At 35.1% G+C, this 21,039-nt stretch overlaps 1 protein-coding gene across 1 annotated transcript; it reads left to right on the forward strand.

Moving 5' to 3' along the window:
• The first annotated feature begins 6,463 nt into the window (after window positions 1–6,463).
• Window positions 6,464–7,357, forward strand: LOC149537466 (nuclear speckle RNA-binding protein A-like). Its single transcript, XM_089798898.1, has one exon. The coding sequence runs from the start codon at window positions 6,608–6,610 to the stop codon at window positions 7,124–7,126; it is 519 nt and encodes a 172-aa protein (XP_089655024.1). The 5' UTR covers window positions 6,464–6,607; the 3' UTR covers window positions 7,127–7,357.
• Window positions 7,358–21,039: the final 13,682 nt, after the last annotated feature.

The raw sequence follows: 21,039 nt of genomic DNA on the forward strand, positions 1-21,039 counted from the left end.
CTATCTTTAATCCCAATAGCTGCTACATATACATTATCATCTGGAGGCAAAGGACAAGCACTCAATACTTCCACACATCCTAAGCAAGGTAAATGGCTTCTTGATTCAGGTGTATCACATCATATGACATCTTCCATGGATATGTTTTCTTCTATTGAGCCTTTTAATTCTCCACATATATTGATGGGTAATAATACATACATGAAGGTTTGTGGGAAAGGTTCTATTCTTATGGGAGAGGGTACATTTAATGATGTTCTTTGTGTACCATCCTTGACCACTAATATCCTTTCCATTTACCAAATTACTCATGGGGCACAAGGTAAAATTGTTGAGTTCAATATAGATTATGTCTATATTAGGGACATAGAGACTAGAGATGTCATAGCTATGGGAGTTGTTGATCATACATCACACTTGTGTTCTTTTACACATTTTGTTGATAATGATGATGATATACATGATGTACCTAACCCTTTATCAAGGGTGAATAATTTATGTGAGGAGAACATTGGACACTTGAATCATTTTGTTCTTGAGACAAGTGTTGAACTTCCTACTCCTCCACCTCCTGCTTCTTTAGATATGAGCTCTACTATTTAGAATGATGATCTTTATGCATCAGATCTTTCAGTGTGGGATGAATTCCTAGATGCTCTTTCAAATGAGTCTCATAATGTAGATTTGGTTAATGCATCTGAGGAGGTTTCTCTTCGAGATACTTCTTCACCTTCTTTAGAGATTGGATGTCCCAAATCTTCATGTTCTCTTGTTTTTTCACATTTCATAGGCTAGCTTGATGGTGTGACAGAATCTTTGAGCTTAGAGACACCTATGCAGTCTTCAAAGATGCATACATGGAGACCTTCTTCCTTCTTCCTCACTTTTTACATGGAGTGGCTTCTTCATCATTTGATGTATTTATCTCTTCCTATGGAGAGACATGTTTCTTGTAGGCATTGGATTATCTCTTGTTTGTAAGTACTCTTCATCTACATTGGAGCTTCTTCATTATGGGGGGATATCATGTCTCCTTATTTCCTTCCTATGGGGGGATCATTCTTTGTATATACATGATGTATGCAATTTTTGAGAGGATCTTGAGTACTCCATCCATCTATGCATCTTGTTTTCATCTCTCTTTTTGGAGGAGGGTCTTTCCCATGAGGTTTTCTATCTTTCTCCACTTTATGAGAGATTACATTTCATGTATTGCTTTGAATACTATACATGGGTACCTAAAATGGCCTTGTAGTCTGGACCCATCTTGTGTTGTGAGTTTAAGTGCATTCCCCCAATTTGCATTTAAGGGGGGGGGGGGTGTTGGTGTAGTTAAATATTCACTAATTACACTTACTTAAGCTTACTTAGGATAATGCATTACATAGTAGTTTGTGATTGAGACAATTGGGAGTTTGCACCTCAATTAAACACATGATGTAGGAGAATTCCGCTCTGGGTGGTCATAGTTGTTATCTCATTCCACCTTTAGTGTACTTATCACATTATCATCCTCATCGTTGCACATACGTCATTGCATAATGGAGGATGATCCACCTTTCATGGACATGTGATTCCACCTTCTGTGGGTGATAGCTTATCTCCTCCTTAGCACTATCTCTTGTCACCTATCCTATACAAGAAGGTTTATTATGTTCATTTCAAATCAATCTATTGGATGTCAATTAAGTCCATTATCAATAATAACATTCTTGCATCTTCATGCAATTATCTTGCTAATCTCTTGTGGAAGTTATCATGGTCTTTTATTTGATCCTGGGGGTGTTGTAGAGTCACCTAAAACTCTAACACTATACATGAAGGATTATTATCCGTAATGTTGGGTAAATATTAAGAGACCCATATAAGTTTTTAACAATCCTTAAGAGTAGTTATTAGACCCCTCAAACTCCATCACGGATAAAGTGAAATTAAGTATTTTAAAAGAATCAGTCTAAATAACTAAAAAGGGATATCATGTGAGAAAAATAAATATGCAGCAAGATGTCAAGACAGGGGTTCTAGTTTTTAGAAGTGGGGAGATTGTTTTTTTTAGAGACTTTGTGCTACGAGAGGAGGAGTTTTTCTACTTTTTTTTTTTTTTTTTTTTGTAATGCAGGGGAAGGGAACTTTTATTTTCAAATAGTTATTATTGTACAAAAACAACAAAATATTGATTATTTTGTTGTGTTTAGAGGGGATAAACAACAATATATTAAAACTATGAGTTTAAATGCATGTTTCCCAACCAACATTCAACTTGGAGTGGCATTGATTTTCTCTGAACATGTATTTGTTACATTTGATTGTCATCATGATTATCCTTTGGACTTGGTGCTATGGTTTTTTGTGTATTTGGAATGAATAGTTTGTCTTTTCTCTACGCTATTTTCATAATGTAATGCTTGAATAAATGGAGTTTGTGTCATTTATTTTCTATCTCCTTTTAGTTACTTAGTTTTTCCACATCTATATTGTGTTTATAGATAGATGTTTGTAAACCTTTCTTTCTTTCAGGTTAAAAGCATTATCAATTATAGTGTAGTGGATTTGATGCAAATCTTTCACAGGGGGCTATACTCGGATAATTCAAAGGGCGCTTGCACATTCCAATAGCGAAGCAACCCAACTATTAGTGCATATTCAATCTTCTTATTTGGGCTTTTTGGGGTTAATTTGCATTTATTTCTTTGGAGGACAATCTATTCGCCAACATTAGAGTAAATGGTTATTATCCATTTCACTCTTCTATTAAGTTTAATTAGGTGAACTCATAAATTGAGACCTGAATTATATATTTTGGATATTATTATTAGGAGGATATTGTTGAGTCATCCCTTTGATTCCAACTACTCCTAATATGTCACATGTGGTTAATTCCAATTTGGACATCACCCTTCTAGACTATAGGTGGATGGTAAGTGGTTGAGTCCATGAAGACTCTACTTCCTTAAAGTTGAGACACTTGTGTATTTCATATCTTACACACACACACACACACACACACACATACATATATATACATACACACACACACACACACACACACATACACATATACACACACACACACACACACACACACACACACACACACACACACACACACACACACACACACACACACACATTCAAAAATATTGATGTTGTTATCCCTCTAAGCATTTACATCAAAAATTGGTCTCATATTGTTATTATGTTCATTTCATTTCCTGTTGTTTAATCTTAACCCTTTCAATAGATTCTGGATTTATATCTGTTTTCACAACTTATAACATAGTATCAGAGCAATTATTGAAAGTTTTGATTATTTTTAGCGGTCTTGGAAAATCTCATATGCTCTTCTCTTGCATTTCTAGATGAACTGGAGAATAAAAAAAGATTTATGAAGACCCATTAATCTCTATTGTATATATATATTTTTTCTTGATCTAGTTATTGTAACACTTTGAAGGATTTAGATCTTGAGGACAACGTTCAAATAGAGATTTTTTCTATTAGTGGGGTTACCTACCTATGGTGTCCTACATCAAGTGGGGCCCATATCAAGCAGGCCAATCCACCTCAAGCAGGCCAATCCACCTCCAACAGATCCCACTTCCAATGGGGCCCATATCAAGCAGGCCAATCCACCTCCAACAGATCCCACTTCCAATGGGGCCCACACCAAGTAGGGCCAACATCTAGCAGGGCCCACCTCTAGCTAGCTCATATTAAGTGGAGCCCACCCCTAGCAATGTTCACCTTCTTGTGGGGCCCTCTTACAGTTATTGATGACAATCCCCATCCAATCCTAAATTTTGCAGCTTTTGAGGCATCGATTGGGTTCATATAGACACTTTTTCAAGTGTTGTTCTTTTCACGTGTATTTTTTTGTTGTCTACTTCTTAGATTTGGTATCAATTTTGAGATATTATGGGTAGACATAGTACTTTAAGAATTTGGTCAAAATTGGCCTAATTTGGCACTTGCACTCTATTAGATCCTTGAATGATCTAGTGTCCTAATTGTATGAGTATCTTATTGCTTCATATTTGGAGTTGCAATTATCAAAACTAGAAGTCCACTTTGGTCCATTTTGGCAAATGGTAATTGTACACACACTAAATTATAAAGTGCCAAATCATTACATCTTGGGGAAAGTGGTGATTTATGATCTAGTAAATTTGGGAGAGTGATCTTGTGTTGTTTTGGTTTCATTGGTTCTCTCTTGTAGTAAAAATGAGAATATCACAAATTGAGCTCCTAACTCCATATAATTATGAATTGTGAAAAAAATTAGTGTGGAATTATCTAAAGGGAAAATGGTTTCACATGATATGTAAATAAAACTATTACTACACCTACTATTGCCAATGCTCATCAAGCATGGGAGATCAATCATAAGAAATCTCTTGGTTACATTTTTTCATTAATCTCTTTTGATTTACAATTTCATTTGAAATTATTCAAAACCCCTAGAGAGGCTTGGGACGCTCTTGAAACTTTATTTGTTAAAACTGACAAGATCAAGGGTTACCAAATCGATAATGATTGATGAATCTTGATTCAAAGAGTTTCAACAACATCCAAGATTAAACAATTAAGAACACAACTAAAGGACTGCAAGATAATTAAGGAAGACATATTGTTGATTCTCAATGTGTTATCCAAGCTTGGTCTTGAGTATTATACATTTGTTTCTACCTTTCATACCAATTAGGTTTCTATGGGAGATGCATATGTTGATCCTACTTTTGATGCATTTTAAAATCCTCTAATCCAAGAGGAAGTAAAGCTATTTCAAATGGGTATATCATCAACAGATCCAAGTTACAAGCATTAATTGCTAGTGAGCCTAAGGTACAAAGAGAAGTAGGGAATCCTATACAGAAATAAAAGATTATAGAGCAAGTCACAGAGAAAATTTGAATCTTCTTCATCAAATAAGAAATCATTTAAAAAGTAAAATGCTACTTGTGCATATTGCAAGAAGAATGGACATGACAAACATCATTGCTACAAGAAGGACATTGATGAACTTAAGAATATTCTTAAGAAAAATCAAATAAGTCTACCTTCAAGAATGACTACTTCATCCTTTTCTTCTCATTCCAATGTTGCTAAAGGAAAATATAACAAGGGAAAAAGGTCAAGCTTTAATTTCTACTTCAAGTCATGATTCAAGGAGATGGCATCTAGATTCAGGAGCTTCTCATCATATGGCATAATAGTCTTTGTATTCTTCCATTGAGCCTCATAATGCACCACCTATTCTGATGGGAAATAATACTTACATGAATGTGATTGGGAAAGGAACAATTGATAAGGGAGAGGGAGCCTTCAAAGATGTGTTGTGTGTACCCCACCTCATTCACAATCTTCTTTCCATTTATCAACTCACTAATGGGCCAACAAGGAGAACTGTGGAATTCACTCCTAAATCAGTTCTTATTAGAGACTTAGAGAGTAGAGACATCATTGTTGCATGAGTGGTTGATCATGGATCTTAGATATACTACTTTGAAGACTTTGCTCTTAATGATGATATTGACATCACACATATTTGGGAATCAAATTTTATCCCCAAATTTTCCATTTGCCATATTTTGAAGACTTGCAAGCATATAATTAACCTAGAACATTTTAATGTGGGTGCATATAAAGCTCAAAATTCAATTCAACATTTTGCTAACCTCTTTCTTACTATCCTTTATGAACTTACATAAAACTCATTTGTGTCAATTCACGTGATATATTATTGTATTAAGGACATTTACTATTCATTTGAAAGCCATCAAGGAATCATTTGAGATAACTATCATAAAGTATTCGTGATACATCTATATTAGAAAAGTGTACAATAATATACATCTTAGGAGCCTAGCTTCAATCATGGTTCTAAAGAACTTACAAAGAAGAAACACTCTTTTCCAAACAAGTTTTCAAACGATGTTCACTAATAACATCACATTACAAATACTTGTACCATGAGTTAAGACACACCTTATATGATCATCAATTTTATGTTAGTGTACTTTCCTAACTTAATGCACATGCTAAATTAGTTTAACAAGCACAAATGTGAAAACCGAAAAGTAAAATCAATTATAAAAAGTACTCATCTTATTCCCTTCATCTTTTAGAGTCAATTATGGAAAGTACACATCTTATTCCTTCATCTTTTACATATTACCAAATTGATTTCAAACATATGTAACAACGTATTCTTTCCTTCAACATTCAAAATAAATATCACATTTTATTTGTTTAAATGTTATAAATTTATTTACACAACTTTCACCCCAATTCCAAGTGTATGTCGAAAATGATCATTCCTTTGCTACGTCACCTATTTCATTGCCATAGATAATTATGTGGGTGTGATTCCTTTCAAGAGTAGAAAATGGAACGTGTCCTCTACTCCAACTATTCAACGAATTGACGGCAACGACACTTAAAATGGCTCCAAGCGGTATAAATACTTTGTGTTATGACGGTTTATCTTCCGAAGAGCGGAAAACCTATTACCGTCTTTGGATAGCGAAGGGCTTGTTAGGGTTTGAAGGTAGGGTTTTATGTTTTCTTTTTCCAGAGCATTCACAGGGTATTTCGATTAGGAGGAAAAATGAACAGGTTTGGAGGCGAAATGGATGCAAGTTATGCGGGCATGGCTTCTTCATTCAAGCGCCCTCGTACAGACTATGAATACGCGAGAGGTGAGCTAGGTTTGAACGACTATTATAGAGAAATACCCTCACAGGATTACGCGACCAGGGATCGAATCCCACCGTCTCTTCTTCTTCCACCAGACGCTACCAGCACGCTGTTTGTCAAGGGCTTACCCACTGACTGTTCGCGCAGAGAGGTGGCTCATATTTTTCGACCTTTTCGTGGCTTCAAAGATGTGAGGCTCGTCAGCAAGGATTTTCCCAGGGGAGATACTCTTGTGTTTTGCTTTGTGGAGTTTCAATCTCCGAACTTTGCTGCAACTGCGCTGGGGGCTCTCCAGGGTTACAAGCTTGACGAACATGATCGCGATTCGCCGATTCTGGAATTGGAGTTTGGGAGGAGTGGTTCTGGCGAGCGAGGAAGAAGGGGAATGAGAAGGCGCTCGTTTTCTCCGCCCAACTTTCGACGCCGGTGATTTCGATTTGTTGTTCCACATTCTGAGTTTAAAACTTGTCGACCAGATATTTGGGATTTCTTTTTGTCGTCGGAACTGATAGTGTCAGTTATCAGCAGTTTTTCAGTTTTAGGGTTTAAGTGAACGGTGCTTATTTTATATTTAGATTACTGTCAATTTTGTTCAATGACCTTTATTACTTGTTATTATTGGACGCCTTCTTAATTCATTTCAACTAAATTGCGTGGTAAATGAACACTGCATTTCCTAAAGTGTTTTGATGGTGGTTTTAAAAATGGAATTAGGGTTAAGGTATTTCGGGGGATTGCAATTTGTAGTTTGGCTTGGAGAAGCTTACAAGTTGGTATCAACTGTTTAAATTTGTCTTAGACGGGCAAAACTGTAATCAATGTATAGTTTTTGTTTTTGTTTTTCGTCAGATTGTTTTTAGGCAAACTTACAAAAGGGTTCTAAGCGTATTAATTGCGAAAAAAAAAATGGAGGCAAGTACAATGGGATTTGAGTGTGTTTATTTTGAAAATACTATTCAATTATTGTGGAGTCTTCAGATTTTCTCGGTTGCACGGAGGTTTTATGCATGGGAATTTTGCGTTCTTCTTGTTCTTGGGATGCGTCCGTTTATTGAATCTATTTCTTAAATAGGTAGTTATGGATCTGAAAAATGTCAAACCCAAATCCAGATCGGTCGCCTGAATGGTATATCTAGGCCTTTTTATTATGTCTAAAATTACTCGTTACGGGGAGCGCCTGGAAAGCTTCCTAGGGCTTTATTTTAAATTTGACATAAAATTATTATATTATAGGAAGTTTTTTTTATTGATTCAATTATGTAAGAATTAGGTTTTGGACATCTAAATTTATGCAAAAATTAGGTTTTGGACTTCTAAATTGGATCGTGGTAGCGCTATGTTGTTATGAATCATACATGCATCATTTAGTGAAGGCAAGGACGGATAGAGACTGTACAATATAATTTATGAATTACATTGAGAGGGCAGGACAGAAAAAGTAAATTGAATTACATTGAGACTGTAAAATAAAACCTTCAATTGGTAATAAAGTAATTAATATAATCTTTTATTGATGTAATTATCAGTTTTTATTCCCATTTCTGGGAACTTTATATAAATGGTTGTTGATGGTTGGACTTTATTTCATTCTGAGTTGTCATTAAGGTAAAAGTAATTATCAAATTTTATTCCTATTTTTCGTAACTTTACATAAATGATTTTTGATGGTTGGTTTTTATTTCATTTCAAATTAGTATAGTAAAATAAAGCAATGAACATTATTTTATATAAACAATATGAAAAGCAATGCACATTATTTTATATAAACAATATGAAAACAAGTGTATTGTAGAACATCTCTTGTAGAATGTGTTAAGAGTAGATAGGAGGGGGAGAAGATGGAAAGAATGAGTAGATATTTACCTAAAATATAAGGAGGGGAAGGGGGAAAGAATAAACTAACTTCTCACTTTCATATTTACTTGAAATGTAGGGAGGGAAATGTAGGGAGGGGATGAGGGAAAGTAGAGCCAAACAACTCACCTAAAAGTGTAAATGTGTGGAGGGGAAAGTGATTTTATTTGATATTTTAGTTTTCTACTTTTTAAAAATAATATAGTAGTAATTAAAGTAGGATATTTGGAGATATAGACTATGTTTCTTGTAATAATCACACATGTTGTTTGTATATTTATACTTTACTTTAGCTATAATTCCTTGACCTATTTTACATAGATGGAGATAGATGTGGGTCATCCCCAGTGTTTCATACAACAGAAGAATACCAATATGAGCTTATGATATTAGGATGAAATATGTTCTAGCATTATCATGAGAATTTCTGGAGTTTGATTGTGTCGTAATTTTTAAGCATCAACGTTTCGGATCACACACATTCTCTCTATTCTCTTGCACTCCTCATCCTGATGATGGATCACTGTGTGTGATCCGAAACGTTGATGCTTAAAAATTACGACACAATCAAACTCCAGAAATTCTCATGATATTACTAATGGATTGTGGAAATTATATGGGGACTTAGGGAGTTCTAGCCTCTTCCCTAACATAATCTTCATTTCTTATTTTGAAGTTGTGTTTTATGTATACAAGTAGATTTAGTTGCATTTTATGTATGCACTCTTAAGATGTTTGAAAGTAGATTTAGCTTCATAGGAGTTATGTTAAGTTTCTAGATTTTGAGGCTTTTTAGGAAATTTCAAACTTAGCCAAATTTCAAGAAACAATACATTATATTGAGCATGATTCTTAGTCGACTATTGATTGTAACCTTAATCCCTTGACTTTTGCATGACCACTTAAGGATAATTTCTCATTGTATTATTTATGTTATAATTATTTTGGTAATTACACAAATAAATTCACATTTGCAAGATGTGTCCACTTAATTTGTTTTTGTTAAAAACCAAATATACATTAGTCAAAATTGTGTAGACATTGAAATTTCATCCTCTTGTTGTAGTGTAAGGGTAGTTGCAACTATTCAAAAGCATCATAAAGACTATCTACTTATTCTCCCTATGCTCTTGATATTTTTGTCCTAAAAATAAATTCTAATGACTAATACCAAAGTTTATTGATAAAATCTCAATTTCTTATTCATGTAATTTTGAAAAATATATTAGCACATGAACTCTATATTGATTAATGACATTGTATCTAAAAGTGTTAGAAATGAACCAATAATCCAAACCCATACATATTGTGAGGAACATTATTATCACTTTAATTTTGATTATTGTATTAACTTGAAAACAAAATATATCCTTGATGTAGGGAGAAGGCAAAAGTGAGACCTACAACATAAATCAAATGAATCCACAGAGAACACAAGGCTAGATGCAACATAATTTAGGTGTAATTATTAACTTCGCATAAAGAATAACCACAACATGTCTGACTGTGGTTGAGGCCTTCCAGGTTGTGGCCTTGAACATAACAAGAAGTATACAAAATCAGAGCTTTAGTATGCATTTTCTAACTCTTACTATATCTCCTATCTATCTCTTCTCTACATCTAACTAAGCTTCTTTTATAGCCAGGTAAGCTAGTCAAGTAGTCAAGCATTAATTACAATTTAGGACCATACTTTGAAGAGTAAATAAAACCCATGCCAACGGTCATAAGAAATCTCATGCGAATGAGGTAGGTCCACAAGTGTGTTAGGATTCGACTCCTAACTACGTAAAATGCCACAAAAGCAATAGAAATCACGCTAATCAGATCAACACATTACACAAGGTGAAAACAACAGGGAAACAAGACTGCAAATTCAACACAAAACTCGAGAAATATCCAACGTAAGAATTCACACGCTTAGGACAAGGATCAAGGATAGATCCTCAACATGATGACAACTGCACATAACATGAAAACAAAAGCAACAACAAACAACAAACTAATACAGAAAATTGGAAATATTTTTGGTTGATGCAAGATTGCTTAGAGACCCAAGATGTGCTTACATCAATCTGCCAAGAAAGAAATATATTACTTCTTGGCTTATAACCTCACTATGGCACCCATTTTGTACTAGTTTAGACATATTCCCCAATATATCTAAAATAGTGCTCAAGAGTCGCCACGTTGAGGTTTATGATGCATTGATAGATTTCCTTTTTGGGAGAGAGATTAATTTTTTAGGCTTATACATAAATCTAGATTAAGTGTTAGATTTTGTGTATGGTTCTGGTGTTGAATTGACGTGAGTGCACCCTATTTAGAAGGATTATGTAGTCTTTCTTTATCACTGCATAAGGTTTACACACTATAACACGTACACACTATTTAAACCATTGCATTTGCCATGGAGATCCAACCCAAAAACTTGGAGAAACAAGTAAGTCTATGACATGTTTTCTAGAAAAGTTACAAAAAAATCATCTTAATTTGGTGCCCTCCATCAGATTTACTCATGGTTTAATAATGATACAATTAGATGACATGATATTATAGATATTTTGTTAGTTCTCTACCTATATAGTTTATTTTGAATTATGATTAGTAAAGTCTTTAATCTCTAATTTCTTTTGAATACATGTATGTTCTTTGTCAAAAACCAAGGTATGGTATTTTACTTTGCTTTTGGCTTGTTCATCAAAATTTAAAACAAATTAGTTTTGTAGAAAGTGAATTCCATTCTACACACTTAAAAAAATGATTTTATTATTATTATTCTTCTTCAATGATTTCTAGGAGGATACACCAAAAATTCACATTTGCAAGATGTGCCACTTTTTTTTTTGTTTGTAAAAAAATAAATATACATTAGTCAAAATTGTGTAATCATTGAGCTTTCATCATCTTGTTGTAGTCTAAGGGTAGCTGTAACTTTTCAAAAGCATCACGAAGACTGTCTACTTAATCTCCCCTTACTCTCCCTCTCCTCTTCATATTTTTGTACTAAAAATGAATTCTAATGACTAATATCAAAGATTACTGATAAGATCTCAATTTCTTATTCATGTCAACTTAAAAAATAAATTAGAACATGAACTCTATATTGATAAATGACATGGTATCTACAAGTGTTAGAAAGGAACCAATAACCCAAAACAATACATATTGTGAGGACCATTATTATCACTTTAACTTTGATTATTGTATTAACTTGAAAACAAAAGAAATCCTCCAAGAAAGAAATACATTACTTCTCGGCATACAACCTCAATATGGTGCCCATTTTGCACCAATATAGACATATTCTCTAATATATCTAAAATAGTGCTCAAGAGCCACCAAGTTGAGGTTTACAACAAAAGGCATTAATTGATTTCCTTCTTGTGAGAGAGATCAATTTTTATTTGAAACAATGAATCATAATACTGAACTCTGTGTCCTTGAAAGGGTTGAGATAGTGATTTCACTCACAATATAATAATTTTGTTTGATTATAGATATCTTTTAACTTTCTCCATGGTAATGTTGAGCTGTCATTTTGCACGATGCTTAACGGTAGAAATCCTTTTGAACTCCTCTCTTGAAAAGCTAATCCAAGGATCAACTCCAAGGTTCTAGGCAATCTTGTGACCTATTGGAATCTGCTTAGTTGAAGATAAATGTGAATGTTCACGAGGAGGCCTTTGCTAGTTCTGGAACGATTCATATAAGATGTATGATCTGCTTGCTATCTCAAAAGAAATAAAATGGAATATATTTTTGTATTTTCTATTTTTAAGATGAATGCAATCTAACAATGCAAATATATGAATTCCTAATTTAACCAAAGGGTTAGTAAAGCAAAAAAAAAAGATAAGGTGACAAGAAATTTAAGCAAGTAACATGAAAGTAAATCCTAATGGACATAAGCTATGGAAACAAAACATCTGCAAGTTAAGCTTTCAAAAAGATTGGTAGGTAACCAATGAAAATAGGAGCAACGCTTCCTTAATTCCATTGATGCAATCATCGATGAGAATTCAGTAACTGTAAAATGTTTCACTTTTCATCAAATACAAAAGCCATGGAAAGTGCACTCATGCGAGATGAAAAGTTATGCAGGAACAATATGATGATCTCTTCTCAAACTAAGTACATCAACAAAATTTGTAAACCCGTAGCAAACACAAGAATTAAAAGATCGCACAATTAGAAATCATGCAATAAACTTTTGGCTCAATTACATTCTATGAACATACATCCACAAAATATAACACACTTAGGCAAGAATCACTACACTCCAAATGCAAGCACCAAAATCATATATTATTGCAAAATAATGATGGCCCTGATTACATATTACATTCACATATTTATAAGAAATCTTCTCCTCAAATTGTGTTGAGAGTGAGAGATATTTTTATGCAATCATATCCTTCTAAACTAATAAAACAAATCTATTTATGTACAAACTAACTATCTAACTGGTGCTATGTAGGACTGCATCCATTTTATATCATTAATTGGATGCATGAGCCTTTATATGTCATAAAACAGAGAAAGCATGAGAAAATATGAAAGAGAAAGTCTTCAGTTGATGTAGGACTATCTGGAAGTGCCAAAAATAGGAGCTCCTTCTTCATTGAGCCTCTGTAGGAGTTAAATTGCTGTCAGAATGCATTTCCGATGCATGGAAAGCTCTAAATTTAGAACTGGCAGTTAACTATCGGTGCACCTTTGAATTCCTCAAAATCTTCTAGAACACTAATGACCTAGCGCAATAGCGTAGCTCAGAAGCAGACTCCAAAAAATGCAAAATTTCACTAAGTGTCAAAATTGAAATTCTGGCTTCTGGGTTTTGTTCCCCTTTATACCAGAGCTATGTCTAAGTATTTGCCCTTGAATTTCTTGATTATCTCAGTGACTTGAGTTGCATCTGGAAAATCTAAGGCTTCATATTTTTCTTTCACCTTCTGCTTGTAGTTGCTAACTTCGATATGAGTCTCTGCAAAATCTCCAAGTTTTACATCTAGTTCCAGTAAAGCCTCTTCTGTTCTAAATGCTTGCTTGATATCATTATCATTAGTAGCCTCTTCAAAAGTTCTCTGGAATTTCTCCACCACTAACTCTACTGGTATTAACTTCTCTCGTGCATCATCCTCAAAAATTTCTAAACAAGCATCACTATAATGCTTCTCAGATTCCAAAATTTTCTTTTGGGCTTAATCCTTGAGCCTATAAATCTTTGCGTGTAATGTCTCCATTACTTTATTTCCATTTGTGATCTTTTCGATCCAATCATCAATCTTTTCTAACTCCTTAGCTATATATACATCCATTAGCATCTGATACCTTTGACCTTTAATTGCCTGTAATGCTTGCAAATCCTTGCCCCATGTGTGTATCTGATCCATTAGACCAAAATCTTGATTCAAAATGGCTACTAGCCTATCCACATTCTCCTACATGACGTGTAACAGCTTCAGATTTCCCTAAATGATCTATACACCCTTTTCCTCAAAACTTTCTCGCCATTGTTAACAAGCTCTCAAAAATGGGTCCAACTGTACCATCCCCTTATATATTCTTTTAATTGCTATGTTCAAAGTATCCTTGGGGTTTGTGGGATCCAAGGGACCAACAACTTCGTTTAGATATCCCTTTAGGATTTCATTTTGTTGCCAAAGTGTTATTAATTCCGCTCCATCTTGTTCCAAGCTGTTGAATACCTCCTTCATTCTTATTGTAACCATTAACTTAGCAGTATCCAAGGTAGGTTTCCTAAGCATGACCTCCTTGATCTAATAATCTTGTGGAGTCAATTCTTCAATGTTTGAATGCAGAGGAGGGATAGCCACACGAGCAAATAAGTCCTGGCTCTGATCACTCATAATGAAGGCTAATGCATGTGCATCCTTTGGTGGTGAATCAAGCTTCCTTAGGACTTCAATTAATTCCATTCTATCTTCCTCTTCAGTGGTGAATTGTTGCCTTTTATTTCTTATTACTTCTTTCCTTAGCCACCTTGGGATATGTTGTACTAGGGATTTACCTTTTGAGGATGAAGGAGTTTGCTCAGGTATACTCTTCCCCTTATCACTCCTTTCTGGAGTCTTTTCCTTCTATGAGCGATCCACACCAGGAGTCTCTGTATATGTAGAGTCCACAGTCCTCACCTCGGTGTCTTGGGAAGTTTACTAAGGTTGTTCACTTATTTGCCCTTCTTTTGACACTTCCTCAGTGAATGCTTGTTCCGACTCTTCCTCTTGTCCCCCTTGCACCTGTTCTTCTTCGTTATTTGGAGGAAGGGAAGTAATTGAACCTTTATCCACAAAAAATGTAACATGATGTGGTGATGATGGAATTATTTCAGGTCCTTGTATCTGAGGTGGTAACCGACTCCAATCCTTTTGCTAAGGTTGATTAGTTGGAGTGTCTACTATCTTGTCTCCCATCAATTCAATACCCATCGGCATAAATCAAAATCTGACATCTGAAAGATATCAATGCCTTCCACATCCTGCTCATCTATCCACTGTTGCATCTCACCTTCTGATGTAGTTTGCATGGATTTTTCAGGAATAGATGGAGGTGTGATGGTGGAGCTTCTTCTTCTTTCCAACTCCGTAGCTCTTGCGAGACGAGTCATCCGGTTCAAAGGTAAATTATCCTCTTCATCCTCATCATCCTTTTCTTCTGCTTTTTCCAGAATAGGTTCAGGATTGACAAGAAAGGAATCACTTTCCTATTGACCTTTTCTCTCCTTTTTACCAGTCTTAATCTTTGTTCTCTTCTTAGGTTTGGAGGAGGAGGCTTGTACTTGCTGCTAAGGTATTTCTTGGATTTCCACTTCATCTCCTCCTAGTACTTGCTCAACTAGTGGCATTTGAGGATCGTCTAGGGTCTTTGTAGCTTCAACATTTTTTGACCCTTGTACATTTTCTTCTCCAACCTATGTAGGTGCCTGAATTTCTCCCTCTTCTAGCTTGACTTGTTGAGGAGGATTCCTCTTCCTTTTTCCTTTACCTTTACCATTCTGAGCCCTATAATATCCAACTAGCCTATCAAGTTGGTGCACAGTTTCTAGTCTCACTAGTGACTGGGCCATAAATGTAGGCACTATGACTTTTGCTCCTCGACCTTTAGCTAGGCGGGCTTGAGCATGGAAGATCACCATCTTAGGAATTGGATCAAGTTTGAAAGGTCTCTTGATCCAATCGTTTGTCAATTTAATGATGTGCCTTGCCCTGTGATTACTATCTGAGTTCTCTTCTTTGTCAATCTCAACATTCATTATAGGTCTATCCCTAATCTTATCCCTATTGAATAATGGATCGAGAAGATCTTCTATATCCTATTGCATAATCTTCAATGGAATCTTGATCTTTAAAGCACTCTCTGCTACATATAGAGTCATCCTACAATAGTCCCTTATGTGGACATCATAGTCATTTGTGGGATTCATCTAGTGATCTTCGAGGCCATCTTCATGCTGAAATGTTTTACACGCTAAGTATTGCACTCTTCTGGTGTTATCAAAATAGGGCCGAGGGGAATTATACTCATCCAAGGGATATTGATCCCATTCACACTCGAAAGATGGAATATCTTGCCTCTGATCCACCCTAAAAGGTCCTATAGCCATAGGCCACATCCAACATATTTTGTGCTACTTTCTAACTCTATCATACGAAGACAAGAGTTGTCGAGAGATCTCCAAGAGAATAAGTCTATCATTGGGATACCTAGGGAGTTTCTTGGGGTTGAGAGTTGTATCCACTACCCTCAAATATGTAAATGTTCAGAATTGGACATAGTAAGCTCCAACTTTTGATACCTTTGTAGTTGCCTCAATCGACATCCTTTTCGCATAATCCCCCTCTATAAACTAGATTATTGCAAATATGAAAGCATCCTTTACAATCCTATATTCTTTGCTTTTCTCTAAAAGCTTCTTCTTGACTAGTTGAGGATATATAATGTAAGGCCATGAATTTGCATCCTGCATGCTACCCTTCTTATAAAGCCTGGGATAATCTATTGCCCTTACAGCTAACAAGTACACCAATTATGATGTCATGTAAAATTTTTTATTATTCTTTACTGCCATTAGCTGTTCACCCAAGTTCTCACTGAGAATGGAGGCCCAATCAAGTGATGTCTTTGCTGCCTTGATGGTCTCTATAAAATGCACCATCCATATGTTATGTTGTCCAGAAGATGGTAAACCCATGATTACTTAATAGTATGATTGAATAGCCAATGTCTTCCTTCATGTACCCTCGTGTCATATCCACTTTTCCCGCCTTCCGCCCTAGAGGTGTCTTCTCAATGAGGTATGATGACTCTATGATTTTAGAGGCTTCCTTTACATGTTCCCTATACCATCTCTCTGCTCGGTGATAAGTCAATCGAATGAATTGATCCGCCCTTGGTAGATGGAACACCTTCTCTATATTGTTGGGTCAGAGATCTAGGATGATCTCTCTAGTTATGCTCCTGACAACACTTTCTTCAGGAACATATCTTTCTGCTAGTGTCATGATCAATTCTGAGGACTATACTAAAACTGGATGCAATGCTACATTAACTAGTCCTGATTGGATCAAAGTGGAAACCATCTGAGATCTCTCAATTGGTCTATTACACAATGTTAGGAATGCGTCCAAATTTGTGTGACCTAATTCGATGTCCTAGATCTCTGAGTACTTATCCTGAAATCGTGATTTTGTTGGCATACCCTAAAACTTGAATACCACCGGCTTTGGAACCATCTTTTCTACAAGGGAGGACAATGAGGAAGCCATTGAATTTGCACAAAAAGCATGTCCATTGGTTTGAAATTGAAGAAAAATGATAGAATCAAACCCTAAATCATACTCGAACAAAGCCCAAAAACTTGACTGTCCAAAAACACAAAAAACCTAATTTAAACTCTAAAATCTAGAAAAAATGATGCACCTATTAGATGTTCCTTTTTATCATTTAAAAGTGTGGGGTGCGCAACAACGCACCTCATGGGGTGCTTTGATGTGCACCCTTTACCATTTTGGCATCAAACTTTTAAGTTTTTAGGGGGTGCGTAGTAGCACTATAATATCCTCCCCTATTTTTTTTCAAATAAAGAAACTTGCAAGCTACTTTATGATATCAATTAATTTGCTTAATAACTCAACATAGCATTTTTGTCAAACACTTGGGACACATACTACAATATATAGGAATAGGAAAATCTGAAACTTCTTATTTGCTAATTAAATATTGATTTTTGCCATGTAAATATGCTCATACAATTGTTTAACATGCTATGACAAAAATCAGTCTCGTATTCAACAACTGCAATGCAAAAGTATAAAAATTTGACAAAAGAAACTTGGAATTAGTTGCTGTAGTATTTTTGCAGATGTAGTTGGCAGCCTTCCAAACCCTCAAATCAGCAAGAATAAACAATAAACTTGTTGCAAATACTGTTCACACACTGTAGCAAATTCACTATTCATCCGCACTATAGCAAAACACTATTCATCCGTACTATAGCAAACACTAAATGAAACCCAATATGTTTGGAAACACTGTTAATCCACTTGACTGTGTCTTTCAACAGCGAAGAGAATGCTAGCAAAGAGGGATTCCGTCCTCCAAGCCCGATAAATCAGATATCCAACAACATAACATTAATCTTCATCCAAGCATACTAAAAAGAAGCTCTTCCATTTCTTTTATAGTGTTCTCACAAGAGCTCAATCCTTCATTTTCTCAATGTGGGATAAAACATAACTCCCTTTATGTAACTTATGTCTCCAATGTGTTATAAAATAAAGGGGACTCTTTTAATTTAAATATTTCCCACAAACTATAGTCTATGCATTAATAAAGTTAAAATTTTAAATTTAACTTTATAAAATAGCTTTATTAATGCATAACAAATCTTATCAATGATAAACAAGTCTTTTTGTCGATTTTAAACAATTACCATCGACATACTGCTGCCACTGGATGTCCAACCATGTCCAAGATGACTTACTATAAATAGTAAGTATGCCCAAAGTTGCCTCAAAACCCCTCAAAAAGACTTGCAACTGAAACTATCTAGGCCAAATGGCCTCTAAGTTCCTTTAATGTCTTGGTTAGCCTACAGGACTGTGGGGAAATAGGCTAATGCCAACATCATGCTATGAATGCTAAAAAGGGGACATTACAAGCACACCTAATAGGTGTGCTACTGCAAACCCCAAATGCATTTTTTTGTTTGTTTTAAGTTATAAAAGCAAAAATAGGTGCTGTAGACGCTCAAAAATGGTTCGCATCTACAATTTCATCACTTCTTCATACTAATTTGTCCCATTTTCTCATTCTACTAACTTCAATCTTTTGGCCAGATTGACCATATTTTGTCATTTGTATCCCCTTTCACATCAATTTCATATCAACTCAGAATCATATCAAATCAACTCAAAATCACCTCAAATCAACTCGGAATCACTCGAAATCAGTCCTAATCAACCCAAAACATATCAAACATCCCAAATCAATCATCATTTATCCACTCCTAGGAATTGTTGTGGCTTTCAGTGTCTTGGAAACCTATCAACTTATCAATCTTACCAATCTTACCTTAGTACTGTCATGGCTCTCAGTGCTAGGTCAAAATATCATTCATGTCATTCAATCTTTGACATTGTTGAGGCTTTCAATGTCAGATCATGGCATCATCAACCATTTTAATAATATTGACAATGTCCGTCGATGTTATTATGATCAAACCTTATCAATCAATTTCAATCTTGTAGCATTTACAATGTCAATTAAATGTTACATATCAACCAATTCATGTCATGTGTCCTTGGCATGTTATCAATTTCGATCTATCAATCAATTTGACCATGTCTTTGGTCTACCTTTTCATCATCTTATTCGATATCCATCATTGTCACATTTTCATCAAAGGATACTGTCGCATTCATTTAATCAATTTGGCCAATCATTTACTAATTTTCTCTATAGGATTAAATAACCCATAATTTAATCCTATTCTTTCTAATTATTATTCCCAATTGTCATCCTCAATTAATTAAGTTTATTAATTAATTGATTCATTATCTGCAAACCATGGAAATTCTTAATTTCCTAAGTTCCATTTTTCATCATTTAATTCCATTTTCTACTAATTCTTATTTTGTGGAATAAAAGGATTTTTAATTCAAATATTCCATAAAATATTTCATCATCATGACACTTGGATGGACACCTCGTGGATTCTCCTTTGACACTTGGCTGAGATTTGTCATAATCAAATATTCTTATCTCTTACGCATGTCCCTATTTGGCTTATTCGTCATAGATTCTTGGCTTTAAGTGGGTTGATTCCAAATTTGACTCTCATGTGTCATAGAATCTTACTTTTGGCATATTCTGTCATATGCGTCATAGGAATTATTATTACCTCTTACGCATGTCCCTATTTGGCTTATTCGTCATAGATTCTTGGCTTTAAGTGGATTGAGGAATCTTATGACACGTCATAGATTCTCTTCCAAATTTGACTTGCATGTGTCATAGAATCTTACTTTTGGCATATTCTATCATATGCGTCATAGGAATCTCTTGCCACATCGCATGTCTATGGGTGACAAATCCAATGCCCTCACTTTGAGTGTTGATTATAAAATAAACACTCTTTCTCTCATTTTGGGTCTCTCTGGGAGGAGAATGCTTAAGTCTTGAGTCCTTGAATCTTTGAGTTTTTGAGTCTCTACTAATTTGCATTTTGCATTCTCACTCTCACAATAAAATCACACTTCAAGTATTCTCATGGCATTATCTACATCATAGACTTTTGCTTCAATTTTGTGTGCACTGTAGGCAAATTGGAGCTACAATCATTTGGAGAAGAAAGAAGGACATGGGAGCTACAAACGAAAAAGGGGGTTTCTATTGCTTTCTTAATTAGTTTGGCTTTCATGGTAGACTAGAGGGTGCTAATACATGTTGATTGGGTTTGTGATTTGTTCATAGTGTGTTATGCATTTAACCCATTTTTCTGGTCCTACATTTGGTGAACCCGACGTGAACATGCATATCTAACTTGGGTTTTCTTGTTTGTGCTTGTAGGTGCAAGGAAGGAGCTCACTTGGAAGGGTATAATGACTATCTGCTCTTCCTTTTCACACCTAGATCTGTACTGTCAGAGCACACCTAAGTTCATAGTAAGCACATGCACCAATCAAAATCTGCATTTCAAGCTCCTATCACTCTCTAGGACATAGATTAGGTGATTTTGTGTTACTGATGGTCTATTTGCAGCATGTGGCAATCGTGGGATGAAGACATGATCATAAAATACTAATGCTTTGTTTGCAGGACGTTGTCAAAGACTTTGTGTGTCTTTCAAAACTATGTGTGTGGATTTCCTAGATTAGATAACATTTCGTTTGGTGCTTAAAAAGAACCTTTTTCTATTCTTCCTGGCGTGTCTACGGTGTTAGATCCTTAGGAGTTGCATTGGAC

Source organism: Cupressus sempervirens, chromosome 9 (genome assembly GCF_028749045.1).
Source record: "Cupressus sempervirens isolate cs-2001-9-10 chromosome 9, ASM2874904v1, whole genome shotgun sequence".
Classification (NCBI taxonomy): Eukaryota; Viridiplantae; Streptophyta; class Pinopsida; order Cupressales; family Cupressaceae; genus Cupressus; species Cupressus sempervirens.

Coding starts and splice junctions, on each gene's coding strand:
- LOC149537466 (XM_089798898.1), top strand. CDS start 6,608: ATGAACAGGTTTGGAGGCGAAATGGATGCAAGTTATGCGGGCATGGCT.